Source organism: Helicoverpa zea, chromosome 10, assembly GCF_022581195.2.
Source record: "Helicoverpa zea isolate HzStark_Cry1AcR chromosome 10, ilHelZeax1.1, whole genome shotgun sequence".
Classification (NCBI taxonomy): Eukaryota; Metazoa; Arthropoda; class Insecta; order Lepidoptera; family Noctuidae; genus Helicoverpa; species Helicoverpa zea.
Window position 1 is genome coordinate 12,698,057 of NC_061461.1, and position 12,582 is coordinate 12,710,638.

At 39.0% G+C, this 12,582-nt stretch overlaps 1 protein-coding gene across 1 annotated transcript; it reads left to right on the forward strand.

The window, feature by feature from the left end:
- Positions 1 to 90: 90 nt before the first annotated feature.
- Positions 91 to 11,951, forward strand: LOC124633970 (protein ovarian tumor locus-like). Its single transcript, XM_047169361.1, has 13 exons — positions 91 to 341; positions 421 to 518; positions 858 to 1,012; positions 1,337 to 1,795; positions 2,181 to 2,474; positions 2,627 to 2,824; positions 3,727 to 3,860; positions 4,230 to 4,332; positions 5,982 to 6,173; positions 6,452 to 6,689; positions 7,095 to 7,193; positions 7,736 to 7,887; positions 8,191 to 11,951. Exons 1-13 carry the CDS (start codon positions 111 to 113, stop codon positions 8,334 to 8,336), a joined length of 2,499 nt encoding a protein of 832 aa, XP_047025317.1. The 5' UTR covers positions 91 to 110; the 3' UTR covers positions 8,337 to 11,951.
- The last annotated feature ends 631 nt before the right edge of the window (positions 11,952 to 12,582 follow it).

A 12,582-nucleotide genomic window follows, 5' to 3' on the forward strand; every position in this document is an offset into this window, starting at 1 on the left:
ATTATTTGGATGTGAAAGGAGTCTGTTTGTTAGAATTTTTTGGCGGATGTGTTGATCGGAGCGGCAGCGTCATTTGTTTTTGTTTACCTGCAGATTGTTAGCAGTGTACTATGTCGCCCTCTCCGATCCGCTGTCGCGGCCCGTGGAAGATACACAAGCGTTCCTCGGAGCCTGACAGATGGTTGGATGAGATGGGATTTTTCCGTAAACATACAGCTAGGGACTCTAGCTGTCTTTTCCGCGCCGTCTCTGAGAACATTTATAACACCCAGCGGTACTTCCACAAAGTCCGACTGGATTGCGTTCAGTTCATGGCTACAAAGAGACACCTCTTCGAAGGGGTAGGCTTTGTTACATGTTTGTCAAATACCTAGTATTCACAATCAGACAGTATGTTAACATGATACTTTTGTTTTGTAGTCATTGACATGTCCGTTTGAAAATTATCTCAAAGAGATGTCCAACCCTTCAGAATGGGGTGGTCTAATTGAAATATCGGCCATGAGCCACCTCTATAGGTAAGAACATTTCCATATGAAGTTTGACTACCCACTTCTTGTTATATTTTCTAACGTTTGACAATGCTGTGCCTAATACAAGCTTGTTTGTATAATAATTAACCAACATTTTTTGAGAACTTCCTCAATGCTGGTTACCTGTTTTGTACGATTGTACAATAATGTTTTGAAATTGGATTGAGCACTGCTGCTGAGCTCGGCTGCGCTGTAGCATACCTACCCTTGCAACTTTTTAATTTGCACTTAAATATAATTCCAAATTGTTGTTACAATATCTTGCAACTTGTGTTAGGCACACAGCCTTAACACTGAATATATATTGCCATTAAACCCTTACAGACGTGACTTTGTAATATTTGAAGCCAACAAAGGTCCACAAACAAAAATATGCAATGGTTATGGAGACCCGATATACCTGTTTTACTCTCCTGATACTAAGCATTTTGATGTGGTGTACACTAAAGATTTCATAAACACATCTTCTTTTTGCCAGTGTAAGTTCACTTATCTTAAAATTAATTTCCCAAACAATTTGGTTGAGTTGAGATGTTTTTTTAATTTGAACTTGAAAAAAATTACAATATAGGTACTTTATCTTGTTTTTTAACGGCTTTATTATGTGCCTTGTTAAAAACCGTTTTTCATAGTTTGCTTGGCAGCTACTATCAATGATATTATCTTAAAAACTAATTACATTTGATTAATTCTGTCACAATTTCCAATCTTTAAAATCGAAAATGAGTCTTAAATCTTACTCTTTGTTCAACACAGTTTGCTTTAAACTATAACCCATGTGAAATGCAACATTATCATTATAGCTTTGGTATATGAAATACTTTATGACGGCGTGTACCAACTCAAAGACCTGTCTTACGCGGTTGACAAAATGCTACATGATAAGGTTCCCACTAACCATATCGAATACTTCATGACCGAGAATGTGGAACGTCGCAAAAAGCAGAAAGAACGAGCTAAAATATTCATAGAAGCTGCAGACGATGATAAAGACAGGAACACTAATGCGCTAGCTCTGAAGTGTAAACACCATACTGAGGATTTGGAGCGAGCTAGTCTTTTGAAGGAGTCCCTGAGCATCTTCGTGTTCAACCGCAGCCTCATACAGCTTGAGAACGTCTGTATGAACTGCCTGAACGTTAACAGCGCGAAAGACTTGCTCGACAATGGCATCACTCCGTTTCCGTACAAAGTGGCCAAAGCCTTAGATCCTGATATCTACAGGAACATTGAGTTCGACGTCTGGAGTGAACTGCGACGAGGTATACAGGTTTTCGCCACAGCGGAATAGACCAGAAACTCTAAACAAACATATCTATCTGCAATGTTTTCAAGCGACCTTGCGTGTTGTTCCTTTACAATTGATCGGCCGCTCGGTTAATTCGCTATCTTTATTACGAACTGGTTACTCGGACTCGCACAACTTTCCCTCGCGTATTCGTTGTTGCTGTTTTGATATTGATTTTCGTAAGAGCGGAAATGTCGGGGTTTATATCGTATGCAACGAGGGCAGCAGATCAATATGAATTGGAGAAGATGTGCTTTGTTTGGACGTTTCAGTTTCTATTCTGGTTTCTGGTTCATTTTTGAAGGCATTATATTTACATACGATTTCCCTATATCGGTACTTATAACATGGTATTACAGAAATGCGTTACGGTGCGAGATATTCGGATGGAACGACCCTGCAAGTGGGCGTCAAATGTTTGTGCAAACTGCAGCCGGAGCAGACTGTCCCGTACCACTGCCACATCCAGGAAATGAGACCTGACGGGGGTCCCTGCCTTGTGTTCATCGAGGAGTTGGGCGAGAAGCGAGTCGTCAACTTCGAGCAGTTGGAACCGCTTCCTCTCGAGGAAATAAAGCCGTGGGCGCCTCCGTACAGATACTCCCGGGCTCATTCTCAGTTCCTGACCTTAAGCCAAATGTTGCAGCAAATAGGTTCGACTTGTATCATCAAATTATTCCGTTATTCTTCTTCCAAATGCCTTTTGTTATTAAAAAATTAAGAAAACAAATTTTAGTACTGAGCACAATTCTTTTACTTCACACTGTGTATAACTTGGCGTACTCAATTGGTATTTCACGACCAGGCAACATCACCCTCAAACAAGGTTTGAGCAAGGCCCGAAACAAATCCAAAGTGGTGTCGGAAGACAAGGCGCCCGAGAAGGTGACCAAGCCGACCAAAGTGTCGTGGAATGAGGACACAGAGCTATCTTTCCAAAACAACGTCGATTTCACATACCAACACCTGGACTTTCTTAACTTTGAACCGATGCCTGTTAGTTGTAGCTAGACACAAATAGAACTAGGTTTTGGGCGACTTGTAAGCATATCACTAAATAAATATCGATCGTAAAAACTTTGTGTGCTGCAGAGTTTTGCTCAAGCGTCAGCAAGCGTGTTCTGATGACATTAGATATTCTTCTCAACTGAAACCTTCAACGTTAGCTATATTCTCAACTTGTTTATAAAACAAACAACAGTGCCTTTGTATTCATAATGTACTTAGTATTAAGTTTATAAAAGCCCTACTACAAACACCCATAGGGCTCATTGCGCATCCGTTTTATTTTCTTTAATTTTTAAGTTTCATTTGTTTTTTTTTTATACCAAATTATCTAAAAAAAGAACGTTAAGTTTTAAAGTGACGTGCTTATAAATCCCACAAGTACCATATCGTAGCTATTTTAGAGGTAATCAAATTGGGATACATGTATCTTGTAGCTAGATTGTTTGTGTTGTAGCATGTAGCTTTGTAGTTAGATTTTGTGTTGTTTAAGTATTTCAGCCACTTTTTATTTGTGTAGTGAGTAGATGCTAGATTAAATTATTGACAGATGTACGGTATCTACATTCAACTTTTTTTATAAATGCCAACGAGCGCCGCAAGTATTCTCATGACCAATGGTACTATATTTTTAGATAGGTGCATTCAATTACATACGTATCTAATGAGGGTTGCTCTCAAAGCAGAGGGTGCACTCTGCGTCCCCATCCTGTCCCTCCTGTATGTATGGATTTATCCTTAAAATAACTTGTTGCAGTCAGTCATTTGATAACATCATCTTGTCCGTACAGTACGCGTAACCATCTCCGTAAAACTATCCTTAATCAGTTCTATGCTGTCAGTAATTTATCTAAAGGGTTAGTAGTAGTGGCATAATGTGTTATCGAGTGTTTTATTGAGTGATCTTTGTTCAGGTTGAAGTTGAAGCACTGCCCCTAATGGTGGACTGCCGGCCGGGCGCGGGCGCTCCGCCCCACGAGCTCGCACATACTCAGCCGAATGGCGGTACGCCCAATGACAACCATCATACCCAGGTAAGTAGTGCATTGATTGTTATTTGATTGAATTTAGATAATTCTTCATTGCATTAAGATCATTTTTTGGACTTTATCTATTCTGGATCTTGGAGTGTCATTTTTGTTATTTTTTTTTTAATAAAAATCTGCTGGATCGATACAAAAAAACAACATTTAAATGCCGTAGTAACATCGGCTATATTTTGGGAGGCAGGTGAAACCGCGTGAAACAGCTAATTACATGGCAGCTTTGATCTGATGATTGCAAATCCTATTGCATCTTTATAGATCGGCAACCATGTAGAGGACATGGACAGTTTGCCACCTATGTTTTATGCAAAATGTTTCTTTTTTTCAATAACTTGTCTAACTTAGTACGTTATTAAGCAGGCTGGTGGTAGCGGCGACATGGTAGCGCACGGGATCACTTCGCCTGCCTCGGTGCGGGCTTCGACTCCCGCTACTACCAACACGCTCACCACCTATACCAGTAAGTATTCCAATACCCTGAGGGTCTTTATTTTATTTAGCCTCTACTGTCTCAATGCTGGGAAGAAACCCTCTACCATATAGAAGAGTATGCTTGTGTTTTGGAAGCTAGTTGTAGTCAATTGGCGAGGAAAATGTCTAGGTCTTTTCGCCAGCGCTTTCCTGGTCTACTTCTGGTTCGCCTTTCATCCTCAGAGTTTTATTGAGTGTTGTAGGAAAGACAATGGATCCCAAGATTCACTGAAAATTGACTGATACTACTAGCATTCAAGATTAAAAACCTCAAATATCATGGTAATTTTATGTTACAATAACGTGAAAATTACAATACAGGATATTGCGAAATTGGTCCACCCTGTTCTCAAGTTATGCGTACAAACAAACACCATTCATCTGTGGTCGCGTAAACTTATTTTCAAGGTTTTAAAGAATCATCGGGAATAAATGCGAAGGTCATTATTCTTGCGCACTTGACCTCAATGTTCTTTGGACAAACAAAAAAGTTTTAAAGGGTCATGTGTTGAAATAGCCTCTTACTGAGGGTGCGCGTGCGTCCCTTACAAAGGGACGGTTCTAAATAATTTGTTCATTTCATTCATGATGTAAGCTACACGTTGTTATGAGGTCAATCTTTTATGGGGTTACGATGACCCCTTTGGAACATCCGTATAGGAGATTTACATGGTATGTTCAGTACAAAAAAAGGATTTGTAGTAAAAGCACATCGTTTTAAATGCACTTAATTAAATTATAGAACATGTTTTTTCAGTTCAGTGCAATAATGGCATTAGTTTAATCATTTTCTTTACATAAAGGAGATTGGGCAAGAATGTATGAAGTTTGGTCCAAATGTCCACCACGAACGAGTCCACTTAATTTAGAGTAACTTTTACTAAGAAAGTAAAAAAAAAAAACAATGCCAAAAAAAAGTTATAGCCAAAAATGTATTCTTAATTTTCGGTACTTTTTGTATGTTATCATTATTATTTTTTGTTTTATTCCACTTCCATTTCCGCACTTTATCTAAAACTAAGATGAGTAAGACACATTTGCATATAAACAACCCATATTTTTTGCCCGATGGATGTACGAATCACTAACCAATTTAGGCGCCAGAAGCGCCGGCGAAGGCGAAGTGCTTGAATATACTCAGCGGTGCCTGGATCTAAGAAAGTTCGATGTAACTGGTGGTGTCTTCTCTCTAATAATGAACAATTCTATTTTGTCAGAAGTTACAGAAAGTACGAAAATCGAACATCACGAAAAGTAATTGAAAAAATGAAATTGAAAAAATCTATAAAATGTTTTATTTGATTTTGCTATAACTTTTTTCTGGCATTATATTTTTTTTTACTTTCATAACAAAAAATGTTCTATATTTAACGGGCTATCTAGCCATATAGGACTCGTTCGTGGTGGACATTTGGACCGGAATCGCCCATTGTCCTTTTGGTTTGGGTGTCTAAATATTGTAAGAGCATGTTTATGCGTTATCAACGAATCTTATTATACACATATAAATTATGTATAGCGGAGAATGCAAAGTCGATCACCACATGACTTCAGGGAAATTGACGTTTTCAGTCTGAAAAATAAAACCTTACCATGTTATACGTTGCACACTTTGTCATAAAGCGGCTGTCCCAACAGACGCGGTGAACCCGGTTGGCGGCGTGGGCCCGGGCTACGGCGGCGGCTACGTGTGCGGCGTGAAGGGCGTGGTGTGGGCGCCGCCGCCCGCCGCGCCGCACCCGCCGCACCTGCCGCCGCCGCCGCCGCCCGGCGTCAACCCGCACGTCTTCAAGAGCGTGCAGGCTAATGGCGCTGATCTGCCCATGAATGGTGAGTTCAACTTCATTAAGTTTTTAGTGTGCTAACCTCAAACGTAGGATGTCCACTCTTGAACAAAGCCACCACATTGATTTCCAAAAGGTCTGATTGAAAGCGGCCTTTGTCCAGCTACCCAAAATTGTGAAATGTACATGTTGGCCCAAATACTAGTACTACTAGTAATATTCAGAATTTTCAGCTTTATTGCTGGTGATGTGATTGTCGTAATCGAGCTCCGACTCTGCATTGACACTTAACGATTCATGAGCAATTTGTACCGTTACCATCAGATATAACAACGCTCCGCTACTACTACAACTTGGGCGTGGACTGCTTCTGGTCGTCGTACGGGGCTCCGCCGCCGCCGCCGCCGCCGCCCCGCCACTACTCGCCGCGCGAGCTGGCGCAGGACATGGCGAGCGTCACGCTGCACGAGCGTCCGCCCCCCGACCACAAGCACAAGCAGCCCGACAAGCCGCCGCTGCCGCAGGGCAAGGGCAACGCGCAGCGACCTCTGCTGGGCCCCAGGTAACCTACTACTAACATGGACAAATTGTTGCTCAACGAGTTTGATATTGCACCACTTTTAAATATACAACAATTCCCAACAAAGTCTAAAGTCATTTATAAAAATTAGGCTTGTTAAGTAAGCACTTTTTCACGTCAAATTACATAGGTCAGGACCCACAAAAAACGTCCCCTTTTCAACGCTGAAATTCACCGCAACTGACACTTGAAAAGGTACTTCTATCTAAAGATCATCCAGACAATGTCAGGTTAGATGGTGTGGTTGTTACTGCGTAAGCAGTCTGGGATAGCCTTTTGAGAAAACAGCAACAGCACATAACACAAACATGTTCAATTAATTTTCTTTTGTATAAGTAAAAGTTAACATAACTTCACATCTACAATTTCTAAACAATTTTGCTACAGATTCAAGCGCGGTGGAGGCAACCAGGATGGCAATCAGAACTCCAACCACAACCAGAACAAGCATAACAACAACATGGGTAACAAGGGGCCCAACAACCGGTCAGTTTACTACAAGTAATTATATCTTTCATTACTATAGTTAGTTACATTAGAATTCACCCGTAAGTTTATCTATTTGGACGAATAACTTTCTATTCGTAGCTGTAAATGTGCCATTCAGTTGTTAGCGATCTCGATGTCATTCACCCGTTAATCCCGTCACAATTTGCGTTTGCAGTTTTTATAGGTGACGGTTGTATTCTATTGCAGTACATTATTTAGACAGCTTGATAGTGAGTAATTCAGCAGCTATTGTAGCATGAAGAAGATTATATTTTTATTATGTTATTATTTAAAGTTAAAAGGGTTTTTATTCATTAATACTATGAAAATCTGGTTTGGTTCTCGTCTGCCTCGCGTGTCACTGGCTCCGACTGACCTCGCTGCGCGACTCGGGTCTATGAGGTCGACATACGGTCGCGCCGCGCGGCACTGGCACTTGTTATGTCTCCGTATCACTTTCTGCAATCTGAAGATTTCTACCTGAAGTTTATAATAGCTACATGACTTTATTGAGTAACGCTTGTATTGTTGTGCTGCAGCCGCAACTCTCACACGGAGCAGCGCGGGCCGCACGCGTACGGCGCCGGCGAGGGCGAGTGCGTGCTCGACCAGCCGCTGCTGACGCTGCCATACATCCCCTACCCGCCGCCCATCTACCCCATACAGTACTACCCCGTCGAGACCGACCCAGGTAACACACGTAACATTACACATCAGTTGATAGAGTAATCAACAATACTAGTCTTAAAAATATGATTCACCAAGGTATCAGCCACCACTGCCCTCTATAACAGAAGGAAGATTTGCCATACCGGCAAAAAAATCTATATAAGACTGTCTTTACATGACTACTTAAACTTCGAAATGACGCCAGTTAAGTTTTCCACACACGACATTATGTGTTTCAAACACTTCATCAACATATTATACATAGTGTAGTCAGAGATTTTTTATAAAATTTGTCTTTGTGCTAAAGTTGTGACTTATTTTCCAGCAATGATGGGCATGATGGGCGGAATGGGCTACGTGGGCTACGAGGAGAGCGTGTACGAGGGCGGCATGCAGCCCTACTACCCCCACGCGCCGCACTACCCGCCCCCGCATCCCCATCCGCATCCCCACCACATCGAGCACAAGTAAACCGCTAACATACCGACCACCGACATAAAAAACTAGCACATACACACACATACATGGGAAAAACAGTAGACGTCAGGAAATTAACCAGCCCACACAAACGTGCACAAAAACAATAGATAACCATTTGAGGGTTCAAAGTACCTTTTAACAGTTCCCATATGTATTGGTGCCAATATTGGTATTTGGTTCCACTTTTTGATAGCCTAACACTCCAATCTTGTATTGGTTTGCAAGCAAGCTATCGAGATTTGGTGTTAGACAAGCAAGTAGATTTATCAACCAGTGTGTGCTAGTTTAAAATGTGAGGTGCATTAGAAGAATTTAGACTTGAGATGAAATAAAAACTACATCAAAATTACTTATTGATTTAAAGTGTTTCGCATAAAAAATCAATTAATGACTGTAATAGACCTCCAGTCTATTTTCTTCCAAATGCTTGTCTCAACAACTCACTGTTACTTGAGTAATCGACTAAAGTTATCATCTACTGGAGCAAGCCATAGAAGTATGAGCTCAGTACTGATTATTCTATTCATTATTCCTTTTCACTTGTGAATAACTCACTAAAGTTTATCCTTCTCAAGACTCCTGTAAATGTGACCTTAGTCGATTATTCGACTAATCGTGTGTTCGGTCGGTACATCGTCAACATCGGATAAATTCTACAAGTCGATAATCGTCGTAATATCTAGCACGACTTGAAATGGAAACGAATTTGTAACATTAACCACTTTCAAGTGAATTTCTCTTTATAATATTTACTGTAAACATCTAAGTTAAACTTTCTATTTAGCTCAAAATTAATCTTCGGAAAAGTAATTAAAAATTACAAAGTACAATTTGTAAAAGTATTTACAATGATAAGTATTTTTTACTATGCTATCTTGTCACTTGAAAGTGGTACAACTTACATGATATATTTATCTACTTATCATTTGGAGTGTACACTAACGTGGACGTTCAAAGGATAAGCATGTAAGTATATTCACAATTCTCACACTACAGATTGGTACCCACATCTTCTATTTGCAAAGCAAATTGTTTTTGTGTGTCGATAATCTGAACAGTGAGAATTGACAACTAAATGTACACTGAAATAATCGAATAACAACTTCTGTCTGGAAATAACTTTGAGTTAAACGAAATCCTAAAAATGCGTAGCGGTTATTTCAGTGTACGTTTAGATAAAACAAACCGATCGGCCGAGATGCATTTGATTTTTGAACATTTCCTCGTTCAAAAATCGGTAAGTCTCGGCCGATCAATGTTTAGTCACCAACGAGTCTTCGGGACTCAGTAAGGCAGCAACGGTGACTAACTGTTAGCATACAACGACAATGCTCATCGAAAGTATACGATATACAATGAACACTGACCCATTTGGAATACAGGAAACTTCGTGTCAGTGTTATGCCATCATGCCGTGCTGTGTTCGGGACATACATATATGTACTCGGTACCAGTAACTTGTGTCAATTTATTCGCGATTCCGTCAATTTAAAACATTCAGTATGTATTAGGAACCAAATTAGATCCTGTAAGGACAACGAAATTTGTAGGTCTTGCATTAAATGCATTAAAACCCGAACACAGCATGGTATGATTTTTTTTTGTTATTTATTACGATTTGGAAGTTTGTGACAAATGTTGTCGAAAAAATTGTAAATTAGCGTTGTATGTGTACTTAACGCGAAGAGGGGAGGTTTTGTAATGAACATGAATGAACAACTTAAAACTCTTCAAAATTCCCGATTACTATCGCGCACCTTCTGTGATTAATTTGGACTGATACTATTTCCCATTTTTGTACCCCGTTTAGTATTTAATATTGACTAGGAACCCCCTAAAGTGTTCATTGGTGCTGCAAAATTGACTAGAACAGGGTTAACGTAATGTTTTTGTATGCTACGGCACTATACATACAATGTTGCGTAGTTGTTAGGCGCTGTATATCATTCCTTGTAATGTAAGGTGAAACTGTAAATTTTAAGCCATTTGTAGTTGTTACGTCGCAAATTTAAGTTTCTGTTTCTTTTAGTTATTTTTTTTTTTCACTAATCACAACACATGCGCTCCAGTATAAGCTATACCACGGCTACATAAGATACATTCCTGCTATGTAGCCCCTACTATATTAGTCGAGACATGTGTCGTGATTAGTTATTATTTGGCTTAATTTTAGTTTAGTTAGAAATAAGTCAATACGGTTTCACATGCCTCAGTGTAAGGCTCCCACTATGAATAGTTTACTTTTAAATATTCTCAGATCTCAGGCTCACGATAAAATCGCAGACCTTTTGAATCTCTAAACAAAAAAAAAAGACCGCACTTTGTATGAAAAGTTGATAAAATGGCGTGAACACATAAGTATCCTACTTTGATCTCATAAAAATATCATTTGTAAGAAAAGCTGGTGCTTGGGTAGTCGTTAATTTTTCTTTAATTATTTCAAAATCGACTAACAGGAATGATTTCGGCATATGAGGAATGTCAGTCAACTAATCAAGTCATTGACACAATGATGTGAATTTTCTCTCAGAATATAACTGGTTTAGTGCTTTTTGTCTGAATAGCACCTAGTCTCTGCATTTACTATCATTAGTTGTGTGCATTTATCGCGTCACAGAGGCTCGAGGAAGCCCACTGAAGTCCGATCTCCTTTTTGGGGGATCACTTGTCGATAGTATGTCATTGCTACTATTTCTGCTTACACCTCACCTAGAGCTCGCCGTTTATATGATAAATTTAACTACAAACGTATTTTTGGAATGTTTATATGATATTTGGCTGTGATTCGCGCGTAATCTCAGTAGAAGTTGAAAGATTTTGGCAAACTAGTAGTCGTGCTTGTAGGGTGGAACATGGACTGTTAACACGTGGTAGATATAACGGCGTACTCTGTAGGAAACATTATTTTGATTATCTTTGATTGCTGCAGATGTACCTCTCTTGATCAGTCCGCCCATGATTTTGAACTACTTCATATTTTTGCATATTCTCTATACCGCATAAAATTATTTCTTTTTACGTACCTATATTTATAGTACGTAACGAAATCTTAAATGTTTGTACAGACTGTTGTTAAAACTATACAGAATAAAATACAAAAAAATAAGTGTACTCCTTTAGTATGTGTCATGTTTACTGTAATAAAAGTCATTTTCGGTGTTTCAGTATTAGTTTTAAATCACTAGGAGTTAGAATTTTATGTTAGTCGTTAATTAATGTTTACGTAACTATAGTCTAGTGTTACTTTATTTAAGTATACCGTCAGTTACTTTGTAATCTCGTCATTTAGGGCGTAAAATATATATTTTTTGTTCTCGCTATAGTTAGTGTAATAAGTGTGCCAACTTTTGATGTATTTAGTGTAAATTGGCAGTGACAGTGGTAATTAACAACGATCAACGTGACTGCCAAAGAACGAAATTGTCGTCATATCAGCTAAACCTACATAAATACATACAATAATTGTGTTGTGAATATACTATATGTAGATGTATGTCGTAACTGTATGGTTGTACAGAGCTCAAAGTTAGCGTTATGTCCGCCTTTGGGATGTTATTTGTAATTTTTTTCCAAATTCCATCAAATAAATGTCAACTGATTTTTCGATATGTTGTTTTATTTATTTAAGAAAATAAACAAAAGGAGCTGTAAGTGGTTTTTTTTTATTTTATAATTAAAGCACTGCATTATTGTTTTACTATTGCGGTTGAGTAAATAAAAAAAACTAAATCATATTGTGTTAACAAATTTTTCAACAAGCTTTTCCTTAGTACCAGTGACTTTTGCACGCTCTCTCTTAGCTCAATTTTTAGTTCGGAAACCTTATTCTGACCGTAGTCCATAATAAAATCAATATATAACACTTCCAATATTGTGTGTTGTTTGGACCAGACGCATACGTGGCGCCACCCGGTGGCAGAAAAAATTTAAAAAACCCTCGAGTTGATACATATCAAAAGTGATTAAGTCCACTATAGTTCGGCCATTCAGAGAATGCGTTCCTGACACGTCGCGATTGAACTGACGACGTAATAACATTCATTGATTATTGATATAATAATGTTGTTTTAATGCTCCTCAATTGTTAAAACGGTAAACAACCAGCAAAAATATTTTTATCGTAACTGCAACGCCATTGCAAAGTTACGTCGTCAGGTCAATCGCGACGTGTCAGGAACGCATTCTCTGAATGGCCGAACTATAAAACGTTTTTTTTAAGTCTTTGGCTAGTTTGATA